This window comes from Sus scrofa, chromosome 4, assembly GCF_054392235.1.
Source record: "Sus scrofa isolate SSC_HxYL_T2T_F1_AM1 chromosome 4, Sscrofa_HxYL_maternal_Yorkshire_Landrace_v2.0, whole genome shotgun sequence".
Taxonomy (NCBI): Eukaryota; Metazoa; Chordata; class Mammalia; order Artiodactyla; family Suidae; genus Sus; species Sus scrofa.
The window spans coordinates 3,309,832-3,330,357 of NC_139386.1; the positions used below are offsets into that span (position 1 = coordinate 3,309,832).

General features: G+C 54.2%; 1 protein-coding gene across 8 annotated transcripts in view; it reads left to right on the plus strand.

The window, feature by feature from the left end:
• The window catches only part of TRAPPC9 (trafficking protein particle complex subunit 9), a 472,116-nt gene that overhangs the window by 173,351 nt on the left and 278,239 nt on the right, over positions 1 to 20,526 (plus strand). Inside the window, exon 18 of one of the 8 annotated variants that reach the window (XM_085021609.1) lies at positions 5,361 to 9,370. The exons of 6 other annotated variants lie outside the window; for them this stretch is intronic. In XM_085021609.1, coding sequence (XP_084877735.1) covers positions 5,361 to 5,423 — 63 coding nt within the window. In that variant the 3' untranslated portion in view covers positions 5,424 to 9,370. Of the gene's footprint in view, positions 1 to 5,360; positions 9,371 to 20,526 lie in introns of those variants that run through there. One more of the 8 variants, XM_085021610.1, reaches the window with a different exon arrangement.

Consider the following 20,526-nt stretch of genomic DNA (forward strand, 5'->3'; position numbering starts at 1 on the left):
CGTTGTCTCCCTGAGCCTCACCCGCCCCCAGCCGCTGCCCTTTTCCCCTTTTTCCCCTTCGATGAGCTCCCATGTGGGAGTCATGCAACAAGGAGAAATGTCAGGAGCCTCCGAGTGACTGAGTTAAAGTGTGACTGTGTTTCCACGTTCACTATCGGGACCCGTCCTCTGACACAGTGTTAGAGCTTTGCTGAGACACGGTCTTGCAATTAGAACAGTTCTGGGAATCAGAGAAACCCTGGGACAGTATCCACAGTGAGCACTGACCAAGGGAAGGGAAACACCTCTAGTATTTTCTGGAACAGGTGTAAAATGAAATTTGTCAGATGTCAACTGAGTGTTCAGGGGAGGCGGCCTTACAAGAAGCCAGGAGCAGTTTGCTCTGCCATCCAGCCTGATCGCTGAGTCAGCAGTGCGGATGTAGGAAACGGGAGACAGACACCCTTCCCTCCAGGAACTTAATCTGTAAAAGTACACGGGGCCCTCATACAAATCCAAGTAAATGTGCTGACAGTGTATAAATTCGTGCAGTGTTTCCAGTGTAGACATTGTGCTCAGCCTCCAGTGTCCACGATTCAGTTTAAAGGAAGCAAACTGATGCCCAGCGGGAGGAAACGCAGCCTGCGGGGTGGCGTGTGGTCCCGCCCCGGCGTTGAGACCAGCCGGGCCTTGGATGCTTTTAGACAGAGGAGCGGGCTCCAGCCCGGCATCGCGCCCCCTCCCCGGTGCTGCCCTGGCCCCCGGTGTTCTAACCGTACAGCGGTCTCCGTTCAGTGGCCGTGTTGTGAGACACGCCCCCAGGCAGGGCCGGTGCCCTCACCTTTATTCTCCTCCGGGCCCCAGCACGGTGGCTGCCACCTCGTGGGCACAGCATGAGCCTTTGGGACTGAAGAATGCGAGGACACGGTCCTGCTGTAGGACGCACCGGCTTAGTGGTAGAGAAGGCAGAGCTGCGCAGAGGACGGCAGATCCGCCAACACCTCTCTTTTCTCTGCCTCGGTTTCGTGTTGGATGAGTGAGGGGATGTCCATGGAAGCTTCTGGCTCTCACTGAAAAGTACCACAGGGCAGTCGTGGCGACACAGACAGGGGCTCTCGGAGGGAGGGATCCCGGGTCCCTTCGTTGGAAAGGCTGCCCAGGGAGATCAAGAGGTGAGCTGTGATTTGCAGGGTGCCTCAGGCGGAGCAGAGAGCACCACGTGACAGTGGCACAGGTGCTTCAGAGGCACAGTGTGTGTGATGACGTGTGCAGCTGAGGACACAGAGGAGGGCCAGGTCAAGAAGGTCTTGATGGCCAGCGGGGTGCACTTGCAGAACTTGGAGTTTCTTCAGTGGCTCTGGGGGTTCCAGAGTCACATGGCGTGAGGGCTGGTGCTGCCAGCTCCTGATGCTGTGTGGGAGGCTGGGGTGGAAGGGCGCCGCCTGGGCAGGGGGTTGATAGACTCCCCGAAGTGACACTTTTCGGTGGGCCCCTGTGCGCCACATCTAGGCAGAGCCGTGCAGTTTAAGAATTAGCAGGCATTAGGGTGGCTGTAGTTTTCTATCGAATAACAGCTTGAGAGGCAGCCATTTTCAGAAACATTTGTGAAATTGAATTTAAAGTAGTGGGCAGTTATTTTTGGAAGCCAGGCTTGCCAAGCCATATTTCTTTTGATTTAGCTGAAATATGTCAAAAATAGATTGATAGACCTTACTTAGGGAAAGACAGTCTTCTGGAATGCTTGCCTGCTTCTACCTAGAGACTATAATTTAATACAGTTTCTTGATGTATGCGCCAGAAACCTACAGAATAAGATTTCCGGCTTCCTGAAATTCAAAAATAAAGGCAAAGTGCCTCCTTGTGATAAACCTTACCAACCAGCACTGGGTTTTTACGCTGCTGATGTGAAGAAGGAAGTCCAGGCAGCTCTGGTTGGAGTTCCCGCTGTGGCGCAGCGGGTTAAGAGTCCGGCCGCAGTGGCTGGGTCACTGTGAAGGTGCAGGTTCGATCCCGGGCCTGGCGCAGTGGGTTAAGGATGGATCCCTCGGCTGGAATCTTCTCTGTGCCATGGGTGTGGCTGAAAACCAAACAAGACGAGCCTCCATATTCCACTGAGACATTTTACGTACGTAGAAAATCCTAAGAAATTGGCAGGCAGTATACTAGAACAGTTAATCAAGCAGGATAACAAGATACACAAAAATCAATTTTATGTCTATTATTGATAGGCATTTAGACAGTGAAAAAGGAAATATCATAGCATTTGCAAAAACAACAAAATTTATACCTAGGAATGCATTCAAGAAAGGATGTGTACATTGGAAATGACAAGAATTAATTTCTTTCAGAAAAAGACCCAAATAAATAGAAAGGTATTGAGAGCTGTGCATATTCATGGCTAGAAATTCCTAATATTAAGATGACAGCTCTTTCCAAGGTGATCTAGGTCAAGTTCCAGCAGGATTATTTTCTAAAGGAATTGCTAACTTGCTGCTTAGATTCACGGGGAAGTGCCCTGGACGTGACCCCGGCCAGCACAGCTGCAGCCGTCAGGGTGGCCCGGTGTTGGCATAATGATAAGCACATGGGCAGACGGGAACAAGACATGGAGTCCAGCCGTGGGCCTTTCCGTATAAATTCAGTTGATTCAAAGGGGGAAAGGATTCATGTTTTCAACCAGTGCTATTGGCGCAGTTATCAGTATTCAGAAAATTAACTTCAACGCTTGCCCCACACAGACCCAGAAATTAAATTGAAATGGATCAGAGCCTTGGAATGCAGAAGACAAAACGGCAGAGTTTATCAAAGGAGATTGAGGTAAAATCTCCATTTTGGGGCGTGCAGAGATTTCTTAGGCCACAAAGCATGAAACGTAAAGGACAAAATGATAAATTAGACTTCATTAAAATAGAAAACTGCTGCTCTTCAAAAGCCACTTTATGGAGATAAAAACACGAGCCTTAGCCTTGTAGTATTTGCAGATCACATATCTGTTAAAGCACTTGTAGCCATGATATTTTTGTTGCTGTTTTTTATTTTGGCCACTCCCACAGCATGTGAAGTTCCTGGGCCAGGGATTGAACCCGCACCGTCGGAGTGACAACACTGGATCTTTAACCAACTGAGCCACCAGGGAACTCCCTGAAATATTCTTGGGGGGGACTACATCTGTGGCATGCGGAAGTTCCCAGGCCAGGGACTGAATCTGCGCCACTGCAGGGACCTGAGCTGCTGCAGTGACAGCAGCACATCCTTAACCCAGTGTGCCACAAAGGAACGCCCTATATTATCCAGAATCTATTTAAAAAAACTCTTACAACTCAACAGTAAGGAGACAACCTAATCCTAAAATAGGCAAGAGAGGAGTTCCCGTTGTGGCTCAGTGGTTAACAAATCCAACTAGGAGCCATGAGGTTGTGGGTTCGATCCCTGCCCTTGCTCAGTGGGTTAAGGATCTGGTGTTGCCGTGAACTGTGGTGTAGGTCACAAAGGCGGCTCAGATCTGGTGCGGCATTGCCGTGGCTGTGGTGTAGGCCGGCACCTATAGCTCCAATTTGACCCCCAGCCTGGGAACCTCCACATGCCGCGAGTGTGGTCCTAAAAAGGAAAAAAAAAAAAAAAAAGATGTCCTGGTTTCCCCAACAATACAGATAAATCTCAATAACACTCTGCTGATGAAGCCACACGCCAGAAGCCTGCGGTATGATTCTGTCCGTAAGGGATTCTGGAAGGTGCAAAGCTGAACTGCAGTGACGGGAAGCAGATCTTTGGTGGCTGAGGGCCCGGGTGGGACAGGCCGCGGCCTCGACAGGGGGGCGCGAGGAGGAGCTTGGAGAGTCGGGGAGACATTCTGCTGCTGGTTGTGCGGGTGGTCTCGCCAGGAAGTCCACTCACTAAAGGCTGTCGTTGTGTACACTCAGCGTGGCAGCATTTCAGCGCGTGTTACTTGTTCTCAGCAAGGGTGACCGAAAGCCCTCTCCTGCGCTCAGAAGTCCCCTGACACTTTCTTTCCTCGCTGCTCCACCCCGTGCCGTGTGCCCCCGCGCCCTGCGTTTGACTTAGCAGACCCTCCGCTCACACTGCGCTGGACGTGCCCTTCCCGGGCTCCCCGCCAGGCTCTCAGCTGCTTAGAGGCACCGGATGGCTTTTGTGTGTGTGTCTCCAGAGCCCGGCCGACGGGGTTTGGCATAGTCATTGCTCAGCTTAAGTGTGTATTTAGTCGAATGGTTTCTGTTTATCGGTTGCCTCCCCCGTGTCAGTGATGATGCTAAATGCCTTCCCCTTGTTGTTTCTGATTTTGAGTAAATGTTTGTTGTGCATATGAAGAGTCTGCGCGACATCCCAGACGCTCAGTGGCAGGATTTCGCAGCATCACCCAGGGTACCTCGCAAAGAGGCCGAATGGCTAATGGTTTCAGTGTTTCAGACGCTGCAGCTGGTTCAGGGCAGTGTCCGGGGCTGGGGCCCAGGGAACCCTTTGAGTCTCTCGTCTCACGTGCAGCTTCTTCAGCTGCCATCTGCGTGTGTTTAAGACTCCGGGTATTCCTGTTTGTCAGAACTGGTCTAACCAGCAAGTGGAGCTGCCTTTTGAAAATGTGAGCCTTAAAGTTTCTAATATCCCTGGAATTCCTGTCGTGGCGCAGCAGAAACAAATCTGACTGGGAACCGTGAGGTTCTGGGTTCAATCCCTGGCCTCCCTTGGTGGGTTAAGGATCCGGCGCTGCCTTGAGCTGTGGTGTAGGTCACAGACGTGGCTCGGATCTGGTGTGGCTGTGGCTGTGGCTGGCAGCTGTAGCTCCGATTTGACCCCTCGCCTGGGAACCTTTACATGCCGTGGGTGCGGCCCTAAAAAAAGAGACAGAAGACAAAAAAAAAAAAAAAAAAAAAAAAAAAAAAAAAAAAAAAAGGGTTTCTAACCTCCTTAACGTCATCAGTTTCTTCTGTTTGGGTAACTGACGTTGAGCAGGAGATAGGCCAGGACCAGCTAACCTTCCGGCTGCCGGTTTCTGAGCCGAGCAGCACTGCTCAGTTGCCTGAGATAGGAGCTGATCACGCTCTCTGAGCCTGAAGAGCTCCCCTGACGACTCTGATGCCAAATGGTTTGCTCCCTTTTCCTCAAGGGGAAAAAATCTTACTCTTGGCATGATAGAAACTCGTCATTCAAAACCCAGTTATTTCAGAAGCTGTGGGGTGCGTTTTCTTTGGCATCCTCTCGCTGGCTGATGTTCCTGGTGGCTGTGTGCAGCGTTTCTCCGTAGGGATGTGGAAGGCGGTCATCTGCGGGGAATTAACTGTGTTGGGTGGGTCCTGAGGTACGGTGATTGAAACCGGGCAACACTGAAGTACTGGCTAAATGCTGCCGCGTTTTTCCTTTTCTATCAGATTCTAAAGAGGTTTAAAAGCATCTGTGACTTCAGGAGCTCCTGCTGTGGTGCAGCATGTTAGGGATCCAGAAGCCTCTGCCGTGGTGTGGGTGTGATCCCTGGCCTGGAAACGTCCGTAAGCCGAGGGTGTGGCCATTAAAAAAAAAGTATCTTTGACTTCAGATCGCAGTAAAAAATCATCCCTGGCGGCATCAGAAACCAGTGTGGCATCATCCCTGGCGGCATCAGAAACCAGTGTGGCAGTTCCTCAAAAAGCTAAACATGAAGTTACATGACCCCGCAGTTCCACCCCGAGGCGTGTCCCCAAGAGAGCTGCAAAGGCGTATCCACGCAGACTGTCAGCGTCATTTATGTCGCCCAGTGGTGGAGGCACCCCAGATACTCATCAGCTCGTGACCGTCGGGCACCCAGGCCGTGCAGTAGGCGTTCTGGACTGTGGGCTCGGACGTGTTGAACCTGGGACATGTTTGCTCAGTGCAAGGAGCCGGTCACCAAAGGTCACTTGTTGGATGATTTATTTACAGGAAGCGTCCAGACGGGGCAAATCCTTAGAGACTGCGAGCAGATCTGTGGTGGCCGGGGGCTTGGGGAGGGAGAGGGAACTTGGAGTGGCTGCTGAATGGGTACGGGGTTTCTTTGGGGATGATGACAATGCCCTGAAATTAGAAGGTGGGGTTGTTGCACCCTTCTGTGAATACACTGAAAGCCACTCAGTGGTACAACACTCTTAAAGGGCAAATCGTATATCTCGTGAATTAGACTTCAATTAAGAAGGTCCCCATGGTAAACCATTTCCTCCCTTCTCTCTTCTTGCTCTCGAGCCCCCCCCCTCCCCAATCTTCTGAATAATAATTATAGTAACGGCTGCATTTATTGGGCTCGAACCACGTGTCATGGCTGTGCTGGGTGCTTCATGTCTGGCGTTTCGTCTAGTGCTCCCCAGGAGCCCCCAGGACTCCATTTCGCAGATGCTGGGTCCACGCCAGTTTCACACAAGGAAGCATCAGCCAAGCTGCAAGCATGGTCTGTCTCCCTGCCCCCTAGACCCCCAAGTCCTCTTGTGCCTCATTCAAATATATCTTGCTGGTGTGTACTCTCAGCAAGAGGAGAGCTAGGCTTCGGCCCTGATGTGTAGCCACATCCTGGACTGGGGCAGCAGACGCCTGTGGGACAAGCAGGGCTCCCCCCACAGGCGAGTGGAAGACCGGACGGGTTGTACTCTAAGGCTTTTGGATTTTTATGAGACGGAGCGAGGCCTTAACCCACAGGCTCTAGTGGTGATTCCCCACATGCACCTGTTCCCTCCCACTCCCTCCTTTCTTGCGCCTGTAAAGGATTAGTCAGAAGTTTCATCAGTTAACCAATGTGCACGTAGGCCACCGTAGGTCCAGTAAAACTGCGGGCTCTCCTCCCCCGTCCATCCCCTGACCCGCCGCCAGCGACATAGTGGTTTGGGGCAGTTTCTGCAGCCAGACCCCTGGACCCAACCTCTTTGTAGCTGTTGACCTTGGCCTATAATGTTCATCTCACCGAAGCTTGGTTTGGTTGTCTGTAAAACTGGGAACGAGAGTACTGCCCTTGTGGGTTTTGTGAAGGGGTTGGTTTAACAGGGGCGGGCGCTCACTTGGTTGCACACTTGCAGTGTGCTGGAGACGCTTCCTCAACTCACGGCAAACAGCGCAGTGCTCAGCAGCTAGCCAAGTGCCCAGACAGGGCAGCTGCTGTTATTATTATTGTATATCATAAACGTGGAATCTAACTAGGCTGTTCCTGTCTTAACTCTCCCCCCGAGCGTGGTCTGCCAGAGACGGTTCAAACTGGCATCGAAGGTCTTTTCCCGGCCGGTCCGGCTGTGGCCGTCCAGCGTCATCTCTGGCGGCCGCCTTGTTCCCTCTTCCTCAGGGAGCCCTCCTGTCGGCACGCGGGGCTGTGCTTTGCTCCCTTTCAGATGGACTCGGCTTCCAGGCCCGGCCCGGAGCCCCCTCCTCGGCTTGCCCTTCCGTCCTGAGCAAGCAAACCCGTCCCCCTCGGCCGCCCCCATCACAGTCGCTGCCTTGAATTCGCTGTATGTGCTTTCTTGTCCTTCAGAGGCTCCCCCGGCCTTTCTCCAAGCGGGGGTCAAGCCTTTTCTGGAAGGCAGCTTGTTGTTTTGTTAGTTTTCTGGCCTGTCCGCTGCACCAGGCTCCCCTGGAGGACAGGACTTTTGGCTTTGTGTCTTTGATCCTTGGCACGAGGACGTCTCGGTTTGGTGTCATGCGCCATATGCCAGTATCTCACTTTTCGTGGATCCCGAGGTGCAGGTAGAAGTCCTGTACCAGGACACAGCACACTGCCGTGCCAGCCCGCTCCTGCAGCGCCCCGGGGCTCCGTGCCCCCCGCCCAGTGCACTGCCGGGGTCAGCAGTCGGTGCGCGGGTGTCGTGGGAGAGGCTTCACAGTGAGGGCCTCGGCCCCTTCTTTCGCCATGACTCGGGGTTGCTTTTCTGTCTTGCTATTTACGGCTCTTGCTATTAATAACTTAAAAGATTTACCAGGACGCAGCTGTGAGCGCAGATAATCACAGCGACCTTCAATGACTTAAAAGTGCAGGTTTTAGATCTGTTCCTCCAGAGGCATTAATCGTCACCAGTTGCCTGCTTCACTTCATGTATGTGTGTTTGTAGTCAGAATTCAGCATTCTCAGCGGATGGGTGAATAGGTGATAATACCGCAGGGCTTATTTAGTGATTGTTTCCCCTTATTCTTTTAGAAAGTTATTCCCCTTTCCTGTCTAAACGGCTGCTGTTTTCCCTGTTGTTGGTGATGGTTTTGTGTGTCCCTGTACTACTGATGCGAAAGAATGCGAGGATTGAGGAGGCATCTTGACGGAGAGCCAGAGGTGCAGCAGTGCCCCCTTGCCCTGCTGATCCCCTCTCCCCCCTGCCTGAGGCCCCCAGGGGCTGTGTGAGGGGGAAGGCTGGACACAGCTGTGGTGGGACCCCCGTCAGCCGCAGGACCAAACTCTGGTGGAGTAGGGCTGGCCCGGGGCTTCCTGAGCCAGAGGCCTCAGCTGGGTTCTTCTTTCTGTGCCCGCTGCCGGTTTGGAATCTTCGCTCCCTCTGGGCTCAGTTCTGCGGGGCTCGGGGGTGGGGGATGGACAGCCGGGTCTGCAGGGTGCCCCTCGTTCATCGCCCTCTCCCAGCTGTGTTCCTGGTGGTGACAGACACGCACAGAGAGTCGCAGGATGCCGTGTGATGCCGCCGCCAGCATCCATTCCAGGCCTCGGCCACATACCAGGTGGAACAGCCAGTCCTTTGGGAGGCCTAGAGAAGGCAGTGTGCACGGTCACCGTGGGCGCTGCGTGTGCCCAGGAGGTGTTTGTGCCCACTGGCCCCGCGTGCCGCAGAGGACAGCCACACTGTAGCTGCTGCCATCCCTACGCTCTTGCGCTGTCAGAAATCAAAGCAGTGAAATTCGGGAAGAGAGCTGCTCCCTGTGTTGATGGCAGCACTGTTTACAGAAGCCAAGGCCTGCAAACAGCGGAGTGTCCACTGACATGACGACTGGCTCAAGAAGCGATGCATACACAGTGGAGTGTTGGGAAGCCATGAGAGAGAGCGCCATCTTGCCACTTGCGGCCACACCCGTGGACCCAGAGGGTATCGTTCCAAGTGAAGGAAGTCAGGCAGAGACAGACAAATATCCCGTGATTTCACTTTCATGTGGGATCTGAAAAAAACAAGCGGACAAACTTACCAAAGCAGAAACAGACTCCTCGATGCAGAAAGCAAGCAGGCGGTTGCCAGAGGGGAGGGCGCAGGGAAGGGGGAGAAAGCCAGTGAAAGAAGTCCCGAGGGTGTGGTGTGCAGCGTGGGGACTGGAGTCGGTACGATTGTCGTGCTTTGGTGACACACGGTTACTGCACCCGTCGCGGTGATCGGCTGGTGACGCGATCGCTGCTGAAGCCCATGTGGGTCACGTGAAACTGACGTGATATTGTCCAGCAGCTTTACTCCCGAAGAAAAGAAAATCATGCGAGTGTCCTGCTAGGGCACAAAGAGCAAAGAGCATTCATGACAAGACGGCCTCACTTTCGGTGAAAAGCCTGATGAAAAGTTTTGTAAACTAGCTGAGCCACTTTTGTCTTCCCATCTGTCGGGTTCATTTCCTTTGTTGCTTTGTTCTGTTTCTGGAATTGTGTTCCTTGCTGCTGCTTTTGTCGCTCAGTGGAAGAGGTCTCCCAAGTGCTGGTCTTAGTGCTTCTCCTGCCACCACGGACGTGCACACACACACACACAGGTGGGTGGGTGGCACTGTCGGCCGGGGACCTGGGGCCCTTGGAAAGGATGAGCATCCGCTGAGGCTGTTGAACGAAGGAGTGGACACTGGAGATGCTGCTCACGGTCCCTGGGGAGCCGGGCAGGGGAGCCCACAAGCAGTGAGGGGAGCACGGGGTGAGGCTCGGGTCCCGAGGAGCTTGTGCAGCCCGGCAGAACTTGGGAACATCGGCTAGGCCTTAAGTAAGTAAAAATAACGTTACTTCCTAGTGTTCTACAGGGAATATCGGTGATACTTAAAATCAAAAACGGTTGTCAAGTGTAAGTCAGACCACAGCAAGGGGCTACCTCACACCCGTTAGGATGGCCGTTATCAAAAGAGCAGGCAGTAACACTCTAGGGAGCACGTGGAAATATTGTGGCATTGCCGGTGGGGATGTGAGTGCCGGCTGCTGTGGAGAGCGGTTTGGCAGTTTGGCAATGTGGCAGAAAGTTGAACAGTTAGCCTGTGGCTCAGCAATTCTGTTCCTAGGAATTCACCTGAGAACTGAACACGTTCAGAAAATGCCTTGAAAACTGCAGGTTTAAAAGGCATGGGTCCACTTGCATGTGGGTTTTCTTCGCCAAATCCTAACTACACGATCCATGGTTGGTTGAATCCATGGATGCAGAACTGCGTATTTGGAGGGCTGATCTTTGATTGTTGGGGGGCGTCACCCCTCACCCTTGCTCAGGGGTCAGCTATACAATCATGTTCACAATAGCTGAAGGGTAGAAACTGCCAAAGGACCATCAGCAGATGAATAGATAAACAAATTGCGGTATATCCACGCAGTGGAATATTACTCAGCCATGCAAAGGAATGAAGTGTCTACACTGCAACCTGGATTAAAGAGAAAATCACCATGATCACTTTGAGAGGCCAGGGTGTGTGGTGACAAAATAACCTGGGGCTACCCTGAGAAGACAAGTGGATGCCCTTTGACATCTGTGATCCTTCATCGGGTAGGTCCTGGTTGGGGGGGGGGGCTTGTTTCGGGGGGGGGTGATAGTTTTCCCTCATCTTCAGTTCCTCCACTTCCTGACTCCTGACCAGTGGCCCCCTTTCATGCAGTAGCAGCACAGATCCCTGCAGAACCTCACTGCTGCCACCTGCATGCCCGCTTCCTGTTGCTGCGTGGCTGGTGCTCCTGGAGCAGGTGCACACAGAGCAGAGCTGAGCACCCAGTGAAAGGGGACCTGCCTGTCTGGTTGATCACCATGGGAGGGAAGACATTCTTATGCAATTATGGCCGTTTCTTTATAGAAGTCCTAGGTCAGCTTGTACATGACCTTTTATTTTGGAGTAAAAGAAGAAAAACACCTGCTCACGGCTTACAAAATATTAGGCGCTTACTACTCATCTTCAGCTCCATTTCCTGCTGGAGTTTACTCCTGACTCTCCCGTTTTCTTTGAGGTATTCCTATTCAGAGGCTCTCATGGCCTTACGCATTCAGCATGTCTACGGTGGAAGCTGGCCCAAACTGTCAGGTGTAGTTTGAGACCCGTTTCAGCAGCTTACCAGCTGTGTGATCTTGATCAGCTCTGAGAATCTGGGTCTCCACACCGTGATGCTGGCCCAGGTGGTTCTGAGGATGAGATGAGCTGACAGGTGCAAGGTGCCTCACGTGTTGGTGGCATGCGACACAGGCCCCGGAAGGATGAATGCTTTCCTCCCCATCCACTCACGACACTTCACCCTTGTTTGTGGAAAATCTTTGACACAGCATTTACCCGTCACCTAATTATCAGTGTCACCATATCCTAGAGATGTCACTCTTTGCAGTTGGACAGACATCCGCCCTCCTCTGTGGGTTATATTCCAAGACCCACCACTGGGTGCCTGAAATCGTGGATATACTGAGCCCTGTGTATCCTGGGTTTTTTCTATACACACGTGCCTGTGATAAAGTTCAGTTTATAAATTAGGCACCGTAAGAGAGGAACAATGAAAGCTAACAATAAAATAGAACAGTCCCAAGACCGTACTGTCACGAAAGTTCTGTGAATGTGGTCTGTCTCTTTCTCCCACAATCTTACTGTACAGATTAAATGCCTGTCCCATCTCAACCAGGCACCTCTCACATGCTGTGGCTTCAGCTTTGCTGTCTGAAGTACAACAGCAAAACTGGCATGAATTTCTTTCTCCTTCTTCACAACTTCACAGCCAGAAGATTCATTCTTATTGTACATCTGAGCAACCTCAGGATAGGGTTTATTTTCTTTATATTAAATGGAAATGTGCACCTTTTCACTTAAGGGGAGCACTTTACGGCTTCTCTTTGGGGTCATTGTTGAGTGAAATAGGGGTTACTTGCTTATGAGCACTGCAAGAGCACCTGTCCACCCGACGCCCAGGCTGGCTAAGTCGCTGACGGCGGGGATGTGCTGGGACAGGGTGCGACAGAGTGAGGTTTCCTCACGCTGCTCGGAACAGCACAGTTTAAAACTTAGGAATTGTGTGTTTCTCCAGTTTTCCGTAGCCTGAACCCAGATGATGGAAATCAGCGAGGCTGTGGGTTGGGGCGGGGCTGCTGTGCTGGGTGCGACATGGCATGGACGTGGATTCGGCACGTTCACCCCCTGAATCTTGAGGGTAAGATTTAAGGTGAGGAACTGTCACTTAGACTCCTCTGTATCCTTGTCGGAATAACGGCAGCTGACAGCCAGGACTGGTGTTTGATTGATTCAGCTGTCCGTATTTTTGTTTTGAGTGGTTTGATGGAGAGAGGGTGGCTTTTGGATCCAGATAAGCCTAATAGCAGCTGCTCCAGCTGGGAGATTGAGGACGAGGAGTCTCCCTCCATCTGCTGAGTGGCCGTCGTACCAGCTCCCGGCTGGTGGCGAGCGGTTGGGTTCGTCTTCACCGGGAATCCCACCCGGATGCCCGAGTCCTGGCCCCTGTGCCCGGCGCAGAGGAGCGGATTGTCCAAGCCCCCGGGGACAGGTCCGAGCCAGGGATGGTGACTGTGCACTGAGCACCCGGTGGAGGGAAGGGCGCTGCAGTGTGGCGGCCACTACGGGGCGGGGGTGACCCTACGGGAGAGGAGCCGGGTGTGAGCGGTGTCCGAGGAAGATGGGGAGATGTCCACAGAAGAGAATGAAGAGGAAGCAGGAAGACGGCTGGGTCACAGAAGCCCGGGGTCGTCAAAACAGGTGAAATGCTTAACAGCAGGGAGGTCCCGGAGGAAAACTGTGCAAACTCTCCCGAGTTGGGCAACATGGGGGCTGCGGACCACCTCGTAGAGGGATGGAGAGCGGCCGGCAGCGGCCGGGGCAGAGCGGGAGTGTGGTCGTTGTGGTCTCGGGATCAGGTACGTGGCGGGGAACTACTCTCCTGAAGCTTGGTTGTAAAACGTAGGAGAAATGAGTCAGGACCGAGACATGGGTCTTGTGCACACTGTCTCTCCGGAGGCCAGAGCGGCAAAGGGCGGGAGGACCAATCGCGGACTAGGCTGGAGCACAGGGAGAAGCCTTCCACGCAGGGGACCGAGGATGGCAGGGTGTCGGGGAAGCTTCGAGGCGCTTATTAGCACGGCTGGTGCCGCGGCTGGGTGATGGGGCGCGAGCGTGTCGCGTGGTGGGAGGTGAGGCCGGGTGGCGGGCCGTGGCCGCCCCGCATCGTTCTTTGGGCTTTTTCCCGCGGCAGCAAGCGGATTTCAGTCCTCGTCAGTTTCACGGGGGTCCCGAGCTTCGGTGGAGAGCACTGCGCTTGCAGAGCAGTGGGCCGTGAGCTCCGCCGGGTAGACTGTGTCACGTGGTGGGGCTCGGGTCACGGCGGAGGTCTGGTGACCGTGCTGGGCCACTCTGTGCACAGAAGCTGGCACGCAGTGGACCGGAGGGTGGCGTCTCCAGGTCCCCCCTGCCTGGCACTGCCGGGATCTGGGACTCGGCCTGGGGAGGCTGTCCTATGTGGGGAATCAGGTTGCCCCTGTTAGTGTCTCTGTTGTGGGGTGGCCTCTTCCAACTGAACTCACACACCTGCCACCCCCTTCTCCCTCTCTGCCCATCGAGGCCTTGCTTCGCTTGAATTTAGAGCTTGAGCCCATTGTTCAGTCTGTTGCGACTGCATGAAGTAGCCAAGTGAACAGTTATGTCTGGAGCAGAGGATGAGGTGAGTCCTGACTCAGCTCCTTGCCCGCCTGTCATCCTGGGCCGGCCGCTTCCCCTTTGGAGCCGTGGCTTCCACGTCTGTGAGATGAGCTGAGGTTTGCCTGAGTGCTGTGCAGAGTGGGGATCATGCTTGCAAGGTGCTTGGAGCACAGTCAGGGCCGCGTGAAGCCTGCAGACGGTGCTTGGTTCTGTCTCGGGAAAGGGAGAGGAGGAAGGGTTAGGCCTGCTAGCTTCCAGTGAGGTCCGGCTGGAGTCCAGGGAAGCCTGGAGGTCCTCGGTTAGCAGCTACGAGACCTTCCAGCGAGCCGTTAAACCCTTCCAAGCCTCAACTTCCTCATCTGTAAAGTGGGGTGATAATAGCCACGGACGACCACACCAGCCAGTGGTTTGGGACCTGGACACGGTAAAAGGGCACATCATGGACACGTGGTCATCGCTGACTGCTGCCCATTTGTGTGTGTGTCGTGATAGAACTCGCTAGTTTCGGAACCCAGGACAGTCTGGCTCACTGGTGTCTGCTCCCTTCTTGACTGGTGACTTAGGGCAGCAGCTTCTAGAACAGCAGTCCAGAGACTAACTCTGGGTAGAAGCTGGAGGCGTCTGGGCCGCCCGGCATTGCAGTTCCGAGTCTCGCCACACGGGGCTGCCCTTTCTCAGCGAAGCGTTGAGCTGTGCTGCTGTCTGAGGACGCCCAGACCAGCAAGGAGGAGGTTATTTGCTTTTTTTCTCCTTTTTAAACATGTAATCCTTGATTTTCTTTGGAGTTGCAGAGTAAGAGACCTGATTTCCTTCTCGGCTTGAGCTGGGTGGCTTGGGTGAGGTTCGGAAGAACTGGCGTTGGTTGTCCATGAACTTCTGCTTTGCTTGTGGACGAGGCGGGCAGGCTGGTGGGAGGCAGGCCTGTGCAGGGGAGACACCTCCGTGTCTGTGTTAAATAAAGTGCGAAGGGGACTCACTCCCGCCTGGCTCCTCCACCTTGTCACCTGCAGGGAGGGGCTCCCTTGTTGAGCACCGAGGGATAGAACGGGGGCCGTTTCAGTATTTGTTGACTAATTACACGAATTTGGGAGGTCAGTTCTTGAGGTGTTGCTGTTGACCTGAAAACGCACATTAAGGAGGTCCTGCTTCCCAGGTCAGGAAGACATGTACGAGACCGGCCCAGCACGATGCTTGGCACATGGTAGATGCCCAAGAAAACGTGAATCGCATTGTCCTCTGCGGTTTGCGCAGCCTCCTGCGCAGCCGAGCCTGTGGCTGCAGAGCAGAAGCACTGACGAGCTGGCGGGACCAGAGTGGGGAGTGGTGTTGCTTCATCCAGTGCAGCTCCCTCCAGAAGTAACACTGTATTTATTAATAACGTGTATGTTTCCTATTTCTGCTGTAACAAAGACCATAAATTCGGAGGTTTTACTAGCAACCTGAGTTTAGTGCATTGTGTTCTGTAGGACGGAAGCCCTCTGGGTGGAAGTCCAGGCCTGTCTTCATTCGGGAGGCCCCGGGGAGGAGCAGTTTCCTTGCCTTTTCCAGCCTCCAGGCGCCTGCCCGTCTTGGCCCCTGGCCCCTCGCCTCTGCGGCTCTGACTCTCCTGCCTCCCTCTTCCCCGCATAAGGACCCTTGCGATCACGTAGGGCCTCCTGGATAAGCCAGAGCGGCTCCTCAGTCAAGGTCCTTAGCCGAGTCACATCTGCAAAGCCCTTTCTTAGAGGAGCCACATGTACAGGTCTGGGGTTGGGAGTGGATGTCCTTGGGGGGGTCATTATTTGACCCATTCTGGTGTGCAGATCTTTTGATCCAACAGTTGCATGCTTTAATTAATGTTTAGAGAAAGTAATGCACACAGATGTATTTACTGGGTGGTCATAGCATTACTTGTAATACCGGAATTAATAAGTTCACCAAACACCCAAGAATACATGATTAATTAGCTAAATTACGCTACAGCCACATGATATATGGCCATTAAAAATGAAGATCTAGAAGGACATGTTAACATGGAAAGATATCCAGGACTTGAGTAATGTGTTAAGGAAACCGTACGAATGACACGCATGTAGGTACAGAGGAGTCTAGAGGGACACACCAAGATGTCAGCAAGGATTGTTTCTGTGTTTGGGGATTACATTGTGTTTTTTCCTTTCTTTTGGCTTCTCGATGTCTCCTAACATTTTGACAGTGAAAATATATTAGTTTTATAAAAAAGAATTCCTCTTCTTTTTTTAAAAAGAAAATTGACTGAATTTAGAAAAAGTTTGTGACCTAATGCAGATTTGGCGTGTGAAAGTTCTGCTTGTTGAAGAAACTTGAATTTTTCCTTTGACTTGGATCCTTAGCCCCTTGCTTACTGCTCCAGGATGTCACATGGGGTCTCATTCTGCGCTGGACTTTCCCCAGAGCCATGCTGGCGGAGGGTCCCCTGACCCCCCCCTTGTCCACAGAGAGGAGAGGAGGAAGGCTTCTGAATGCAGAAGGAGCACATACCCGGTTGTTTCTGCCACATGATGGCTTTATGCTCATTCTGTTTGGACCTGTTTTGTTAAGGCTCTGTCCTCCCTACACTGAAATTTTTGTCATTCTCTCAGTTTTTCACTTTTAAAAAGTGCTTACATACCTTCTCGGCCACATCTTCATCCTGGAGAGCCTGTGACAGTCCCTCCTAACGTTGTGTCAGTGGCTGTTCTCTTCTCTTTGTGGTGGTAACTTGAGAAAAGGCCGCCTCTCCTCGTCTTCCTGAGCCTGTGGCCGCAGAGGGCGGGGACGAGCCGCTTGCCCCTCGGCAGGCACTCTTGTTCCAGAATTGCCAACTGTCGCTCGGCTCCTGACGCAGATACCGATTGTTTTCAGATATCATGCGGCTTGATTCTTCCATGCTTGCAAAAAGAGAGCAAATTTGTGATTAAACAATAGTTTGATAGCATTTACGGAAGGTGATGACGGAAGGCGAGCACCGCGCTTTGGCCTCCGTCTTTCGGGTGAGCCTTCCGGTAGCCCCGGGCGCCAACGGCACCATCGTTCTCCCTTTTCCGAGGGAGCAGTAAGGCTTTCGGATGATGCGGGTTGCCCTGGTGTGACCCAGCCAGTGGGCGTCCGGGTTGGATGGGACACCCACGCGCCTTGCTCCCGGGTCGGTGCCAAGGCCCTGTCCAGGCTGTTGCTGGGCTGCTCTTTGGAATCTCAGGACAGTCCATCTGCGCCGAGGCCTTTCCTTCCATGTGGAGGCCGAGGCTCGGAGAGGGAGGAAGTTGTCCCCGTCACACAGCCAGTGGGAGAGGAGACCCGGGCTCCCACATCCCGAGGCCCTTCGTTGGAGGCCACGAGCAGTGGCCTTGGCCACTCTGGTTTCTGAGGTATGCCCATGACCTTGCAAAGCGGTGGCTCTCAGATAAGCTATTTGCTAGTTTCACAAGTGTCTCCAAAAGAAGCGCGATGTCTTTTGCTGCTGTCGTTATTAGAACATAGCCCCTCTTCCCGTTAGGCATTGCCAATCAATTTGGCAACTGTTGCAAGAACCAAATTATACAGTCAGTTGGCTTCGCTAGCCTGCTTTTTAGGGCATTGATTGACAGTCAGAGGTCACATGTCCATAGAGGCACAGAAATTGATCTTCTTGGCCGAAGGGTTACTTACTAAAACAAACGGGGTTTGCCTTTGAACTGTTTGAAGTGGCTTCTTAGGCTCTGAGGTTGGAAGCGATTTCAGTGGTCGTTTGCAGGCTCCCCAGGGGTGTGCGGGAGGCTTCTCTGCAGGTCTCTCCTTTGTTCCTGGCATTCAGGCAGTAAGTGTTCAACAGATATTTACTGAATCCAAAGAGAATCTAGTCCGGTCTCTACCAAACACAGGGATTTTTTCCCCCTATGGCACGTGGGCAGTGGCGGTGGGGTCTCTGCTTTGTGATTCTGTCCAAGGACGGGGGTCAGGCTCTTCCTGGCCTTGATCCTGGCCCTGCCTTCTGCGCCTCTGCCTTAGAGACGCACCAGGAGAGGGTCTGGGTCTCCCCTTGCTAAAGCCGATGGGTTTCCAACCTGGAGACCCATCTAGCTTTCCCTGCCCTTGTGTTTACCAGCAAAAACTCGTGCCGTTTTAAGTGGCACCTGGGATTCCCCCCATTGTGAGCTATTTATCGAGCATCTGCCGAGTGTCAGGGGTTGAAAGGGAGCCTCCTGTCTGGACGGAACTCGCGGGCCAGTAGGGGGCGATGCAGCAGCAGGCATCACCACAGCCTGGTGTCCAGAGCCCAGTCTGTGCTGGCCTCCCGTGAGGACCCGTGGCTCCCAGGGGAGCAGGTCACTGCCACCTGCGAGTCCACGTGTGCACCTGACAGATGCTGTGTACCTTTTCTGCCGGGCATGTGCCGGGCAGCGGGCACGGTCCTCCTCCCACGGCCCCTACGCACGCCCTCCCACTCACGTGAGGGCATCGCTTCAAATTGGGATAAAACTGCGAGGAAGAGGAGTGTGACCCCACAAGGTCACGGGCCGACCTGGACAAGGTGTCGGACGGTACTTCCCTGAGGAAGAGCAGAGACGGAAGATGACAGGGGGCCAGGGGGCGGGTGCTGTGGTTGGGAACCTGGCCCGTGGTGAGTTTATGGGGGGGGCTTTGGAGGACCGCGTGGGGGACGGAGGAGAGGAGTCAGGAGGGAAGATCTGGACCCCGGTTCCTGCAGGCGGCGTGGAGGCCGGTGTGGAAGGGGACCCATCGGGACACGGTCACACTTGGCCAAGAGAAGCACGGCGGTGGCACAGAGCCGGGGAGAAGTGGACGGTTGTCTGAGCCACGTGGGAACAACGCCACTGGCCCTTGCCGTGGAGGATTTAAAGAGGAGACGGACTTGGGTCGACGGTGGAGCCACGGCTGAGCTGGGAGCGGGCAGGAAGGGAGCTCTCTTCCTTGGCACTGGCGGGGTGGGCCTGGTCATGGGTTCACGCCCAGGTTTGGGAAGTGTGGGTGCCGTTGAAACAGCCAAGCGAAGTGTATAAACAGCTGTATAAACAGATCTGGGGCTCAGAGGCAACGTGGGAACTAACTCTGGAACAAGCGGTTGGCGGGTTTCCGGGTGAGCAGAGGAGAAGGATGCTCGGGGCCGGCCGGCGGGGGGACAATGGCGAGCAGAGGCGGGGGGTGGGGAGGCTGCAAAGCGCCCCGGCTTTGGGGTCGTGGTGGTTTTCGGGGGTTTAGGGAATGGGGTGTGTGGCGGAAGATGCTGGCGGAGGGCTGTGGGGCTGGGGCAGGTCGTGAAGAGGCCTTTAGTCTTTTAGGTGGGAGTTTGGGGCTTCTTCCTGAAGGGTGTCAGCAGCTGTTGGAGGGATTTTAATGAGCTTTATGATCAAATTTGCGCTTGAGAAAAACCCACTCTGCCAGGACAGTGGGGGGTGGGGTGAGGAGCCGCTTGTTCGTTCATCCACCTGTGCCACCTGTTACGGCCCCGCGCCAGGTGCTGGGGGCGAAGGTCAGCAAGGCAGAGATGCTGCTTTGACGGGAGACAGGCCTGTTCACGTCCCGTGGTAACGTGGCTTTAAGGAAACACATGGACACAGTATTGGCAGCTCGGGGTGGGGCGCCCGCGAGACTCTGTTTAGGGGAAGTTTCTAGGCTGAAAGAAAACAAAGTTTTAGAGGAATCGTTGGGGAAATGGGTGGTCACAGAAATCACATTCCAGACGGTGGGGGGAGGGAGAACCAAGACCTGGGGGGGGGGGAAGCCGAGGGTCCAGGGAGAGCCCCACCGATTTGCTCCCAGAGATCCAGCCTGTGGTTGGATCCGCCTGCCTTGGAGAGACCGCTCTGGCCGCTGTGGGCACAGGGCCTGTGCAGACCTGGCACAAACAGCCCTGTCAGGAAGAGAACAATGCCCTCCCACGGGTAAAGGGCGCCTGTGCAAAGCCCTGCCGACACCTCCCTTACGGCGAGAGGCAGGGTGATGCCCGCTCTAGCTCTTCCTGTCCCCCGTCGTGTGGGAGGTTGGAGGCGGATAACCGGGCTAGGTGGTGAAAGGCAGAGCACCCCGCTTAGAAAGGAGGAAGTAAGCTGCCTCTGCTGGCAGGCGGTGTGGTCCGCGTGAGTGACCCACCACAAGGCTGTTAGGACCCACGAACACCTGCAGCCGGTTGCAGGGCGTGAAGGAAACCATTCTTTTGATAATAGCGTTAAAAACAATAAATTAATTAGGAATAGACTTAAGGAAGTAGAAGACTTATGTATTGAACACCGCAAACACCCCTGGAAGAAGTTACACGAGACCCAGACAAAGGCAAAGACGTCCCTTGGTCCTGGCGGGAAGGCACTCTCTTCTGCTTGTGAACCTGCTGGCGGCCACTTCTGGGCCCAGGAGGGGCCTCAGGGAGACCCAGGCCTGCCCACACTTTGGTCCAGACCTGCAGCCCCCAGAAGGGGGGGACAGTGCATTTCTGCTGTTTCAGCCACGCCCCACCGTGTTGCTCGATTTCAGCAGCCCCTGCCGGCAGACCGGAGGGCAGGGAAGGCTGGTCAGCGGCAGGGATCCCCTGCCCGCCCCTGAGCTCCTGTCCTTCGTGCAGGGACCCCGGCTCCTCCAGGGGCCCCCCCCATCATCCACTGTCAATCTCACCTCCCCACCTCTCTGGGTAGTCGGTTCTTTGCAGCCTGGATGGGAGGGAGAGGAACCTGTGCCCGTCGTGTCACGGGCGTTGATGCCGCGTACCTGCCAGTGGAGCTCTGCTGTCTCTCGTGCTAGACGCCCCTAGAGACCTGTGCTGCCCAAGGAATTAGACTTGCTCATTCT